Source organism: Corylus avellana, chromosome 8 (genome assembly GCF_965113065.1).
Source record: "Corylus avellana chromosome 8, dhCorAvel1.hap1.2, whole genome shotgun sequence".
In the NCBI taxonomy this organism is placed as follows: domain Eukaryota; kingdom Viridiplantae; phylum Streptophyta; class Magnoliopsida; order Fagales; family Betulaceae; genus Corylus; species Corylus avellana.
In genome coordinates, this window is record NC_142497.1 from 1,578,163 (window position 1) to 1,590,398 (window position 12,236).

General features: G+C 33.6%; 1 protein-coding gene across 2 annotated transcripts; it reads right to left on the reverse strand.

Moving 5' to 3' along the window:
* Positions 1 to 1,007: 1,007 nt before the first annotated feature.
* LOC132164267 (transcription factor bHLH130) lies at positions 1,008 to 4,448 on the reverse strand. Of its 2 annotated transcripts, XM_059574747.2 has the most exons (8): positions 4,161 to 4,448; positions 3,958 to 4,040; positions 3,049 to 3,685; positions 2,445 to 2,788; positions 2,196 to 2,369; positions 1,735 to 1,800; positions 1,577 to 1,645; positions 1,008 to 1,307 (listed from the first exon to the last, which is right to left on the reverse strand). In XM_059574747.2, the coding sequence occupies exons 2-8, from the start codon at positions 3,973 to 3,975 to the stop codon at positions 1,254 to 1,256; spliced, it is 1,362 nt and encodes a 453-aa protein (XP_059430730.2). In that variant the 5' UTR covers positions 3,976 to 4,040; positions 4,161 to 4,448; the 3' UTR covers positions 1,008 to 1,253. The 2 variants fall into 2 exon arrangements, with proteins under 2 accessions (XP_059430730.2, XP_059430729.2); XM_059574746.2 differs by having other exon boundaries at positions 3,958 to 4,448.
* Between the last annotated feature and the right edge of the window lie 7,788 nt (positions 4,449 to 12,236).

Here is a 12,236-nt window from a genome sequence, read left to right on the forward strand (position 1 = left end):
TTTTTCACTAGAATCACCTCAGTATATATATCACCAAGCTTTTCTTTGTCTTTTTCCTTAACACTTTTTTCCCCTTTTCTATAACTTACCAAGCCTACTTTGCAACAAAAACATGTAACCCAAGAGAGCGTCAATCAATGGCCTTAGAATGATGGAGGGGTCCTTTCAGGCCACTAAACTAGGGCAATAACTAATTTTGATAAACAAGCCAACCCCATTATAAAAAGGGTGTAGAAAAATTATGTGAGTAGACTTGGAAAAATGGTTTGGGCTTTAATTATAGTTTTCTTACAAATTCAAATGGCAGTAGTTGTTATTATTATAATTATTATTATTTATGGAACTGAGTATTAGGCGAACTATCATGTAGGCATCTCACATTTTATTTGCAGACGTTATAAGTATCACGTGAACTGTCACCTCAATTTGTAAGAAATTTATAGTAAAAGTTGTAATGCTCGTAGGAGCACTCTTAATCTTGAACAAAACTACTGATACTCAAAACCATAAAATCATTCCGGGAAAAGAGAATGCATACAGAGCACATGGTAATTAAGCAAAAAAGGGAAACAAAAAATGACATTTAAAAGGGGAAAAAAAAAATAGAAAAAAAGGTTGAGAAATGCTATTTCTTGGCCTCTCAACCATCTTCCACCAATCTTCATCATTATTATTTTTTTTTTCAAATCCACCATTGAATCCGGTGGATTTGAAAATGGAGATTGATGAAATAGCATGTGTCAAAAAGGTAACATGGGAAGCTCATTAAACCAGGTTGAGCTTTGATGTTTGCTTCAGTCATCACTCCTGCCAAATATGTCAGAAAAGGCGAAACACCCACATTTCCCATGCTAGATAGACATTGATGGCATCCCTCTTTACATTCAAGAAAGAAAAATGTCCTTTGGAATTAAACCGTAATCTCTCTCTCTCTCTCTCTCCCTCTCTAGAAGGGAAAATTTATTTCATATGGTTAATCTCTGCAACTAAAAACACATTGTGTGCACTAGAAAAATTAACTGTACAGATTTGCTTTCTATAATGGCATCAATAGGTGTGGATCTTTTACAGTTAACTATCAGTAGCCTTTTAACCCTTTACACCCACACATTTCATAGTAAACTACATGCTACTTTTTCAGTGCAAAATAGAACCCAGCTAAGATTAGCTTTCTATCTTCTTTCCACATTCTCATGGTGGTGTACAAAAAGCAAGTCAGACACACAGACAGACAGAGAGACAGGCCTTTTGTGCTATTGCTGCTGCTTGTTTGAACACGTACACCTTGATCGGTTATTGGAAAGTGTCTGACAAAATAAAAAAACAAAGAATCAATGAGAAGGTTAAACTAATAAGGGCTCGTTTGCTAATGCTTTTTAGAAAGTGTTTTCTGCTTTTTGATTGTATATAACGTAAAGGTTAAAGTAGTTTTAAATGTTTTGTGAGTTAAATTGTTTGTTAATGCTTTTAATTTTTTACTAAAGAAAAAACAAAGGTCTTAAAAAGTATTAGGAAACGAGCCCTTAGTTTTTGCGAGGATTTAGTTCATATTCATGCAAGAGTTTTTGTAATCTACCTGGACTTGTTTTTGAAGGTCTTTAATGTACTCAACTGCTAAATCTAGCATGTCTGCTGTGTTTGTTTGCTGCAAAGAATTAGGAGAATCGAAATATATGAGCCCCCACAAAAAGGAATCTACAGACTACAAGGGACAAATGCAAGAGAAGTTTCTACCTTGTCCATGTTGGGTACAAGATCTTGCAGCTTCCTCATCCTTTCACTGATTCTGGTTCTTCTAACCTAAAAAAATTTGACAAGACAGATGAACGTGTAAAGGGTTGAACCATTGATGATCAACAAGTGCAGTCAATGGCCAAACAATAAAGAGATGAAAGTGATGGGGCCAAAAGTAAGTGCACTCACATTTGCCCTACCTCTAAGCATAAAATTCTCCAAAAAGCTACACATTCGGTTAGCCGAAATAGCTAAGGATTTGTTGAGTGCTACGGTACTCGGACAAATATTTCAACAATGCATAAGATAAATTAATAAAAAATAATAATATTTTAAATAAAATTGTAAAAGTTAATTAAAATGTCAAGTTGAATGCTTAAAAAAAGTGGGTAACTAAATTTTTAAAAAAAAAATGTGTTCTTTATCTAAACGTTTGTTGAACCGGATGTAAATGCTCTTACCCTCTCGGCGATGCTTCGCGGGTGAGTGGCACAGCCCCGCTTAGCTCGAATCTTACAAGGTACAGAATCTTGGAGCTGCAAAAACTTTTCAATGGCAACCATCTCCGCTGCAGTTTTTGGCAAACTCATGTGGTGGGCCAAAACAGTAGGAGGGCGATTTCCAGACTCCATATTCTGATCAACAACAAAAACTCTGATCAGATAATAAGCTTATAGAAAGCAAAACCCAATGAATCACATATATCCTACCTGAGTTTCTGACATGTTTATATTGGAAAATGGCTTTTCATCATCATCTACAAGTGATTTAAGACCAGCTGTGATATTATCTGAAATCATCGCCGTGTCATCCCAAGAACCCATTGAGAAACCTGTGACATAGTTGTCACCACGGCTTTCACCAAAAACTCCACTGTCAGGATTGTTTGTTGCCATGTTTTTGTCCTCGATTTCAGCTATTGGACTCATTACCCCTGCTGAAGAAGGAGGCCCTGCTGAGTAATTCTTCAACCTGCTTACAGAAGAAAAAGATGCTTCTTCCTTAGTGCTCTTACCGCCTCCAAAATTTCCCATGCCTCTCATTGCAGCATAGCCTGCCAATTGCTAAGAATTGTTTAGCATCATTCCAAATTTGTAACCATTACCAGAAATTTCAAAATAAAAATTTCAAGAGCAAAAACTGCTCATTTCTGCATCTAAGATCGTAGCTTAAGCAACCAAAATCTATCTAAATTTTTTCTAGTAATTTGAAACAAAATCCGTACTAAATTGTGTTCTGCAGATAAAAAGGATAAAGGCAATGAGTTAAAAGTAAGAAACAAACATCAAGTTGGAAAATTAAATAGGAACGTACTGTTTTCAACATTGATGTGGGAGAACAATCCGGCAGGCGAGCTACTATGCCGAATAAGGCTGGAACTATTACCACCACCGCCGGACTTCATCTGCGTCAATGGATCCATCCCCATTGAATTCAAGCCCTGATTCGGCAAAGGCAGTCTCGATGGAGTTTGGTAAAAACTCTGAGAAGTAGAGCCATAGTTGCTCTGCTGCTGAAGAACTCTTGCTGCTTCGTTATGTATTGATTGCATAAACTGCGTTGGCTGGCTATTACCCTCTTTTGCACTCACTTCTGATGCATCATCTTCTGTGCCTCCATCGGCAGCAGCACCACCGCCGCCGCCGCTGCCACCGGACATAAACCGAGCGAAGATTTGCTCTGTTTCGGGGCTCGTAGGCCGGCTGAAGAATTGTTCGCAGAATTCTCTGTCCATTATGTTTGAAAAGTACGAACTTGGGGCCGACCGGTACCGCGTCAAGCCGGAGTTCATCTGGTTTTGCTGATGTTGGGCTTGATGTTCGTTAAAATTATGATGATGCCGTTGAAGATCTGACTCCATTTGCTTCTCTCTTTTTTTCTTCAATTCTCTTCCATGAAAGCTTGAATTATTGAAGAACGAAGCTTGGTTTTTGAAGATTTCCTTTTGAACCTTATGATGAAATCAAAATCTCAGGAAATCAGAAAAGGTCTTGAAAACCACCAACAAGAACAGAGTTTGTCCCTGCTTTGTTTCTAAGATAAAGTAGTTCCCAGAAAAATTATATAGAGGTTTTTCAGCTGATTCATGTGGATCTAACACCAAATACTAAACCCAAATTCACACAATCTACTTGGACTGAGAATACACAGCTATTAAAGCAGCCTTAGAAACAGAGGAAGACAGACTCTCATAATACAGAGTTGTTTTTTTGGGCGAAGTACCGCGACAATTTTCCTCATAAACACGAACAACCATCAAATCTGATAACAACCCAGTTTCCCACTTGTGAATCTGAACCACCCAGCTGAAGAAGATAACAACAAAATAAATCAGTAAAATAACAATTGAAAAAAAAAAAAAAAAAGAATATCAGACTGGAAACTCAGAACAAGAAGAAAAGCCAACTTCTCTCTCTCTCTCTCACTCTCTCAAAAATCTGTCTCTGTCTCTCCCTCTACAAGTGCTGCTGGGAGTGGAGGAGGAGGTGGTGGTGGTGATGCCAGTGAGTGAAGAGAGAGAAAGTGAAAACCACATAAAACATTTTTCTTTCCTCTTCCATGATTCAACCAATGAGAAGTGAACAGAGGACAGAAATCTAGGTCTCTCGGATTTGATTATTCTTTTACAATAATGACCTCTGCAGTTGAATATTTTCTCTGAATACCCATAGTTTTGGAGAAGTGGCTGGGTTATTCACACCTCAGCTTGCATATGAAAGGATTGCGTGCTTGAACATTAGATTACTCCTATTTTTAGAAGTAAAGTTAGGTTTTGGTGATAATGACTATTACATCCTTGTTGGACCACCACATATGTGAATTATTTTCAGACACTAACAGACAATTGTAACATTTTCTGCCAGCCACTGTTGAGAAGACACAGTTTCTTTTGAATTTAGTCTATTGAATTCACACCCGTCTTTAAATATGTGATTCTCACTAGGATTAATGAAGCATGTAAAATGTATGTAAAAATCGTGTGTTCTTAAGAACAACAGTCAATTTAATAGATCAATTGAAAAAAATTTCTTCAATCTAGTTTACAAGAAAACTTTTTGTCATCTTCATTGCCCCGTTGTTTTTTTGGGTGCAAGAAAGTGTATGTGTATCAATGATTAGAAAGTAATTCAGAAGGATTTGAAGCCCAATTTAAGAAAAAGTGGCAATTGATCTTGTTAGTGCAAAAGGGTTCTCTAAGTTTTGCATTCTTCTGGAGAGTGATTAGAACAGGCAAAAGACACAACAAGTACTTAGTCAATACCCAAATAATTCACCTTCAGTAATGGTTCCTCCTGATGATTACATAGCAAAAAGGATGACTGTAGTACAATCAAAACTTGTTGACTATTGTTCAATCAAAATTCCTACCTAAAGGACTGTTATTATAAATGCATATTGATTTTTGTAATGACAAATTTTTCCACGTTCTTCAAATTAGTGTATTAATCTGACATTTGTCGTTAAATAACGTGATTCGCACATGTAATTTTAATATAATTACATAATGTATATCCTTAAAGCTCAAATATCACGTGTTTTAAGAACATATGTTAATTTAATAAACTAAATTAAAAGAATTTTCTTAAATCAAATTTGGGGGAAAACTTTATCGTTTTTGTTATTTCTTTCATCTCCCTATACAACATGCATTTGGAGATTAAAAAAGAAAAAGAAAAAGAAACCTTGAGTTGAACTTTATGACAAATGAGGATTTGCTGCTGATGGAACCAGAAGAGTTCTCAATGCAACTGCCACTTCTGAAGATGATCAACAATGCTGCTATTGGTTTATTAAATTTCTTTATATTAATAACATAATTCATAATGTTCTTTTCCTTCTAAAGCAAATTAGAGAACAAGAGAGAATAGGAGATCACGAGGATCATGACCTTTGGGGAAGGGGAAAAAGGGAGAGGGAGATCAGGAGGGGAATAGGAATGCTTCTATAATTATTCCTAAAGGCAGCCCATTTAGTCATTGGGCACTCATGAGGAGCTACAACTTTTGTGAATTTTGGAGGTGAACTAATGATGATGCTGAAATTTGTACGGCCAATTTTATACTGAGGAGGACCTACAATTAATGAGAAGACTAGCTTAGAGGCATGTCGGGAATATCCTCAATGCCTAAATCACTAGAGAACTCGGGAAAAACCATTCTTCCTTGAGAGGAAGAAGTTTTGGGATGAGTGTGTTTCGAATAGGCAAATGAAGTGTTTACCTTCTTTTTTGAACCATGTTCCCTCTCGTCAAAGGTGATTCCTCTTTTGTATGATTATGCCATGTGTCGTCTTTTAATTGGTTTGCATATGGTTTGTCCCTGAAGTAAGGGCACAGGCACTAGCAAGAAGTGTTTCCAACAGCCTTTTATCTGTTACGGGCACAGGCACTAACAAGAAGTGTTCCCAACAACCCTTTATATGTTACAGGTCAAGTATCATTAAATGCTAACTACCCCTATGATTAATGGAAAAATGTGCTTTCGTCAAAGTTTAAATCATTTTAAGCGAGGCGAGTGATTGAGTACTTCGCAGCTTAGTGCAATTCTTTTGTAGCTGCCGAAATGACGTTATTGAGCCGATCTAGACATGTGCTTATCAACACTTGAAGTGGATTGCTTGGCCGAGACTTGGGAGAATAAAATCCAGGTGCATCAAAATTAGGTTTGTCAAGGAGAAGGCAAATGTCAGAGATGATAGAAGCAATTGAGCAGTTAGTAGGGTCTCTTAATTTGTAATGTTAGATTATTCACCAACTGTGGCGTGGTTCGTTTACTCTTGCGATTGTGGGCTAGCTGTAATGTTGAAGTTGAGCTTGCAAAAACTTAAGCAGTAATTATTTTAAAAAAAATTAAAAACATATTAATATTTTAACACTTTTCTCTCACATGTAGAACTAGATAATACGTAGACTATTATAATGAAAATGAGATATAAATTTTGGGGACAATGTTTGAACTAAAAATATTTTCTTGAATATCTTGTTAAATTACTCAAAAACTTAAATTGATAGAAAATGATGAATTTATTTATTGAAATTAATAGTTTATCAATAATAATGATGATTGTGTGACACCCTTAACAATATGTATATAAATTATTGGACACTCTTTCATTGTAAACCGGTTTTCAAAGGTAACTTTCTACTTAAAGTTTGTATCATTTTGGATCGGATGCAATTTGTCGAGTATGAATCGAGTGGGTTGCGGTTTTGTAGTCAGGTCACTGAGGGGTCGAAAAGGGAGTGACTTATATGCTTGATTAAAATATATTGGTACTCTATATGGACATAGTATTAAGTCATTGAATGCAAATAGATGAGTAGAGCCAGCAAAAGAAAAATGACTATCATCAGGTTAGTGTTGTTAGAGTGAGACCCGTCTTAAGTACAAGATTAACCATGTGTATACAATTAGCACTTGAATACTCCCATTATAAGCCGATTTTCAAAGATAAGTTTTACATAACAAAAAAGGAAAAGAAAAAGGAAATCAACATAAATGGAAGAAAAACACTAATTTGCTTTAAGATGACCACGATTTTAAAGACCAAATTATAATTTTATCAAACACTTAATTTTAAAAGCCGAATTATAAGTGGCGGTGCCCTTACGGCGGTCTACGCAGACGATGAAATATTGTATATGAACACCTTTTTCTTTAACTTTAAGCATCATCAACAAAATCAAACAATAATTAATACGTGGGATAAAGTGGACTTTCATCACCCTGCCAAAGAAAAGAAAAACCTCCATCACTTTTGGAGATAGATAGAGGACAAATAATAATAATAATAATATCTTATGATTTTTAACTTTTGAGAAAATTATTTTTATGCTTAATTCCATGAGAAAGTGCTACATGTGCAGAGGAATTTTATTTGAAGTAAAGAGTAAAAAGAATAGTTTCTTTTGCTAGCTAGTGAGGGGACCTTTGGCGCACGCGGAGGCTGATAACCATTTCTGCAATTACTATATATATTTTTGAGGCCCCTAGGCTTTCAAAATATTATAATAAAGTGGACACACTTCTGCTAAACAACAAAAAAACTACCCCTTTCTTAGTCATAATTAATTAATTATGTAATGTTAAGGGTCAATTTGTTTTGTTGTCATCATTAATTTATTATGTATTATTTTTTCATATCATAAGGAAAAAGAAAAGCCCACAACTTCTCCACCAACAAAGGTATGCTGGTTGTATAAGGTATTTAATAAATTATTGTCATATATATATATATATATATAAATAAAAACGTAGTTAAGATAAAGACAATTTTTTTTCTCTAAACTGGGTCAGATAAATTTTCTCCAATTTAAGTTTAGAGAAAAGTTTGGTCATTTCGATTGATAAAACCTTTTTTTTTTTTTATCCCTTTTTTTTTTTTTTCTTTTCATGATAAAAACATTAACATACACTCTAAAACATGAAATACTTTTACCTTTATATTATATCAAAATCTTTTTCTTTTCCATTTAAAAAAAAAAAAAAAAAAACCTCTAAAAAGTATTAACAAACCAATGTACTTAATATTAAGGTTAATTATAATCTTAATATAAGTTTATAATTAATCATTTTTTTCATATATTATCTAGAGGTCGGCAAGGAAAAAAAGATTTAAAATTACTAGCTAAATGACAATATATATGCATGTGGGCTTTAAGGATAGGAAATGATGGGAACGTAGGTTGAATGAAAGTGGTACTCAAATCAATGTACTTTTCCCAAAAAAATCTTTCACTTTGAGCTTCCTTAAAAAGTTATTTTTAGCTTAAGATGGTAATGCACGTGTCATCCCATTTAATTATGGATTAAGTTGACCTTAAATAAGATTAAGTGCCAGCAGGCAGCAACCTAACCAATTAGAATCTCCAAATGTGATTGACACCTTAATCTACTGTGTTTTAGATCTTAATCCTTAATCAAATCACTAAACGACAACCCCCATTGAGTGGAGGTTAAGCACCTCTCCATATATATAAAATTAGAGATTGTGTCGTCTAATCAGGAGAGATTTGATTACTATTGCTTACTTTATTCTTGTTGTGCCATTTCTTGACAATGTGATGAATTTGGGGCCCATTTTGGTATCTAATTTGAATTATGTCATTGTCTTTAGCCACTTTTGGGGTAAAAATAAATTTAGGTCATCCCCATACTTTGTTAGGTAAGATCGGGTTTTCGCAAAAGATTGCAACAAAAGTTATTCGCAATATATATTTTTAGATTGTGACTAATTAAATTTACCATTTTTAGTCTTGTCGGTGTCAACAAATTACCGTTCTCGGGGTTCGGTAACTAAGCAGGGACTGAATCGAAATATTTTATTGGGAGTCAAAGTGAGAAATATATTAAGATTTAAAGTTTAATTAATATATAAAAATTAAATAAAACTAGTATCCAATCTATGTTAACAACTGTTTCGATTCGACTGTCTAAAGTCTTAAAAGACTTCTTCTATGACTTTTTGCACTTCCGTACAATTTAAGATTCTAAGACATGGATGGAAAAGAAAAACTTCCACACCAGCAAAAAAAGAAAAAAAAAATCATATTTATTAAATCACCCTTTATTATAAATGTTTAAATTGATAAGAAATAGTGAAATAGTGGGTTTAATTATTTAATTAATGCTTCAATAGCCTCTCTAACTTATTAGGTTAAACTCCCCCCCTCCACCACACAAAATGATATATTGCTAAGTTCTCACACTCCACTCCTCTTGGGTGGAGTTTGTTTCTATTTATAAAGCGTTTTTGATATACACAGTAACATCTTATCTAGACAAACTAAATATGATTAATAGACAGATAACTCAAACACAAAACACTCATAAAAACACAGATACATCTTTCATATTTATGTTATATCAGAATACTTTTTAAAACAAAAAATACCTCTCGAAACAAGTTGAGATCCGTATAGTCATATGTTGTTACAGTGTGCATGATCAACAGCAACTCCAAATCTGGTGAATGAGCATTATCAAAATCTGGGAGCATCATCCTTATACTATACAAATAATAAATGAGACAACAAATTATCAAACATTGGGACCTAATTACCCCCACACCATTGTTGTCAAAAACACCAAGCCAGACTTAAGGGTTGAAGCATTCGAACTGTCCATTGTCTGATTGGGATTGACGTGAAACTGAGGGTGACCCCCCTACATGTAGTGCATGGTTGGGTTAATTATAAGCCACATATTTTCTGAAGACCTTTTCTTAACCCAAAAAAAGAAAATAAAGGGGAATTTTAGTTATTATTAGTCAATTATTTTTTGCTTTCTCAATATTATTTTTTATTTATAAATAGATCATAATCAAGTTGACAAAGTTTTCCTCCGAACTGGATTAAATGAATTTTCTTCAACCTAGTATATAAAAGTAACATGTATCTATTTTTTTAATAACATGTGAGATGCATATAAATTTTTAATAAAATTTATTTCAATTTTGTCCCTGATATTAAAAAAACATATGCGTCTCACATATTCAAATGACACATGTCACTTTTATAGACTAAGTTGAAGAAAATTTTTCCAACCCAATTTAAAAGAAAACTTTATCAAGTAGTCTCTCTCACGATCTAATTATTATGACTAAGTTTATCTAATTTTCTTGCCATAATAAACAGGTAGCCTATCACATTAAAGTAAATGATATTGACATGGAGAAGATTTGCTATCTATATATATTGACTTTTGTGCGTGATTAGAGAGACAATGAAGTTCACAACTTTATTATATAACTGCGTTGGCTGTTTAGATAATCAGTAATTATATATACTAATACCGTCGTTATTCAGATATGAGAAAAACGAATAAAATAAACAAAAACCCAAATTTATAACAAAAAAAAAAAAAAAAGAAGAATAAATGATTTACCATGCAATAATGATTCTTTAAATAACAAGGAAAAAAAACGAACGAAACAATCGTGTATCATACGTTTCTTGATATAATAAGAGTACTTTCCATATTACTTATATCATTACATGGAAAATTTGTACATTTCATTAATAAGAAAAATACTTGATTTTTATATAATGTGGCTGAGATTTAATGCTAAAGAGAGAGGGTTTGGCTTGGGTTGAATTCCAGTTTGGAACTGGACCCGTTGGTTTGAAACATGTGTCCCATAATAAGATACAAGAAACACATGTTTAAATTTCAACGGATTCAATTCTAATTGAAATTGAATCCAGCTAACTTTGAAAAGACAGTACATGCATCACAAACAAGAAAACTAGGGATGAAAGTGTTAAATCCGTGTCCGTTTTGGCCGAAAACCCAACCAAATGTAAGATAATTTAGAATATAACATATGTCTAGTGTTATATATATAAGAGTGAGATTTAGTAGCCTTTCTTTTTTCTTTTTTCTTTTTTAATGTAGGAATGAAGATTTTGTGCCAAGAAAAATGATTCGGAGCTTGATGGTTTGCACATGTTGGGAGAGAATATATTCTAGTATTTTTATTTTGTACCAAATAATATGAGGAAAAAATAAAAGTACCCCCCATAGGACACTTTTTGAATGTGTTATATTATGTCTTCCAGGTCACCACCTTCCAGTATTGGAAGAATCCTGCCCCTCAAATCCAACCCCCCATGATTCCATTTTGCGCCCATTACTCCTTTTACTCACGGACTCCTACGCAAAATTAGGGTTTTTATCATTCACGGGCCTCTCTCTGCCACTTTTTATCTTTTCTTGATTTGTTTTTTTGCAGTATTTATATGCTAGTGGCCTCTGAACTATTTGTACAGAGTCAATTATATTTTATTATTTTTTTATGGGATTTTTTTTTTTTTTTACATGTTCACATAAGGGAAGAGTGACGGAGGATTCAAACTAGTGGCTTCCGCTATATTAGGCGTAATTCACAGCCGATTGAGCCACCCCTTGAAAACTCTTTTATGGGAAATTAGGATATAATTAAGAACAAGAGATTAAGCTAAAAAGAAGGATAATATACGATGTCAATGATGTCATAAGTGTCAACCAAAAAGAAAAATGAATTTTGTTTTGTTTTTTTTCTGCTTTCTGTAATTTTCAACAAAAGCCACTAAGGTGCTAAAAGCGTAAGGATTTCAACGTTTTGTGTTCACATTGCACAAATTTAATGTTTGGACTTCAACCCTATAAAGGGCCTACAAAAAAAAAAAAAAAAAAAAAAAAAAGAACAAAAGTCAAGTGGACCTCCTAAGTTCAATTATAGCCACATATCCCTTGCAACGAAGCAAGAAATTATATCAACTCCTTGATTATTGATAAATTAGAAAGAACGTAAAAAAAAATAATAATAATACTTGATTATTGATGATTCATGAATAGAGTAGTGTTGGATGCCTAAGTCAATAAATTTGTTGATAAAATTGTATGTTGAGAGAATTTTAGGGTAGAAAAAGCTTTTAATTTATTTGATGATGATCACTTTCTTTTATATTAAACTCGTTGTTTTATGACCACATGGTGGGTTTACGATTGTGCAGTAATGAT

What these genes read in the sequence shown, in the direction of transcription:
- LOC132164267 (XM_059574747.2), bottom strand. An exon ending in TAAACATGTCAGAAACTCAG is followed by an intron (nt 2,370 to 2,444) that starts GTAGGATATATG and finishes GTTGTTGATCAG; the next exon opens with AATATGGAGTCTGGAAATCG. An exon ending in CGCGAAGCATCGCCGAGAGG is followed by an intron (nt 1,801 to 2,195) that starts GTAAGAGCATTT and finishes AAATTTTTTTAG; the next exon opens with GTTAGAAGAACCAGAATCAG.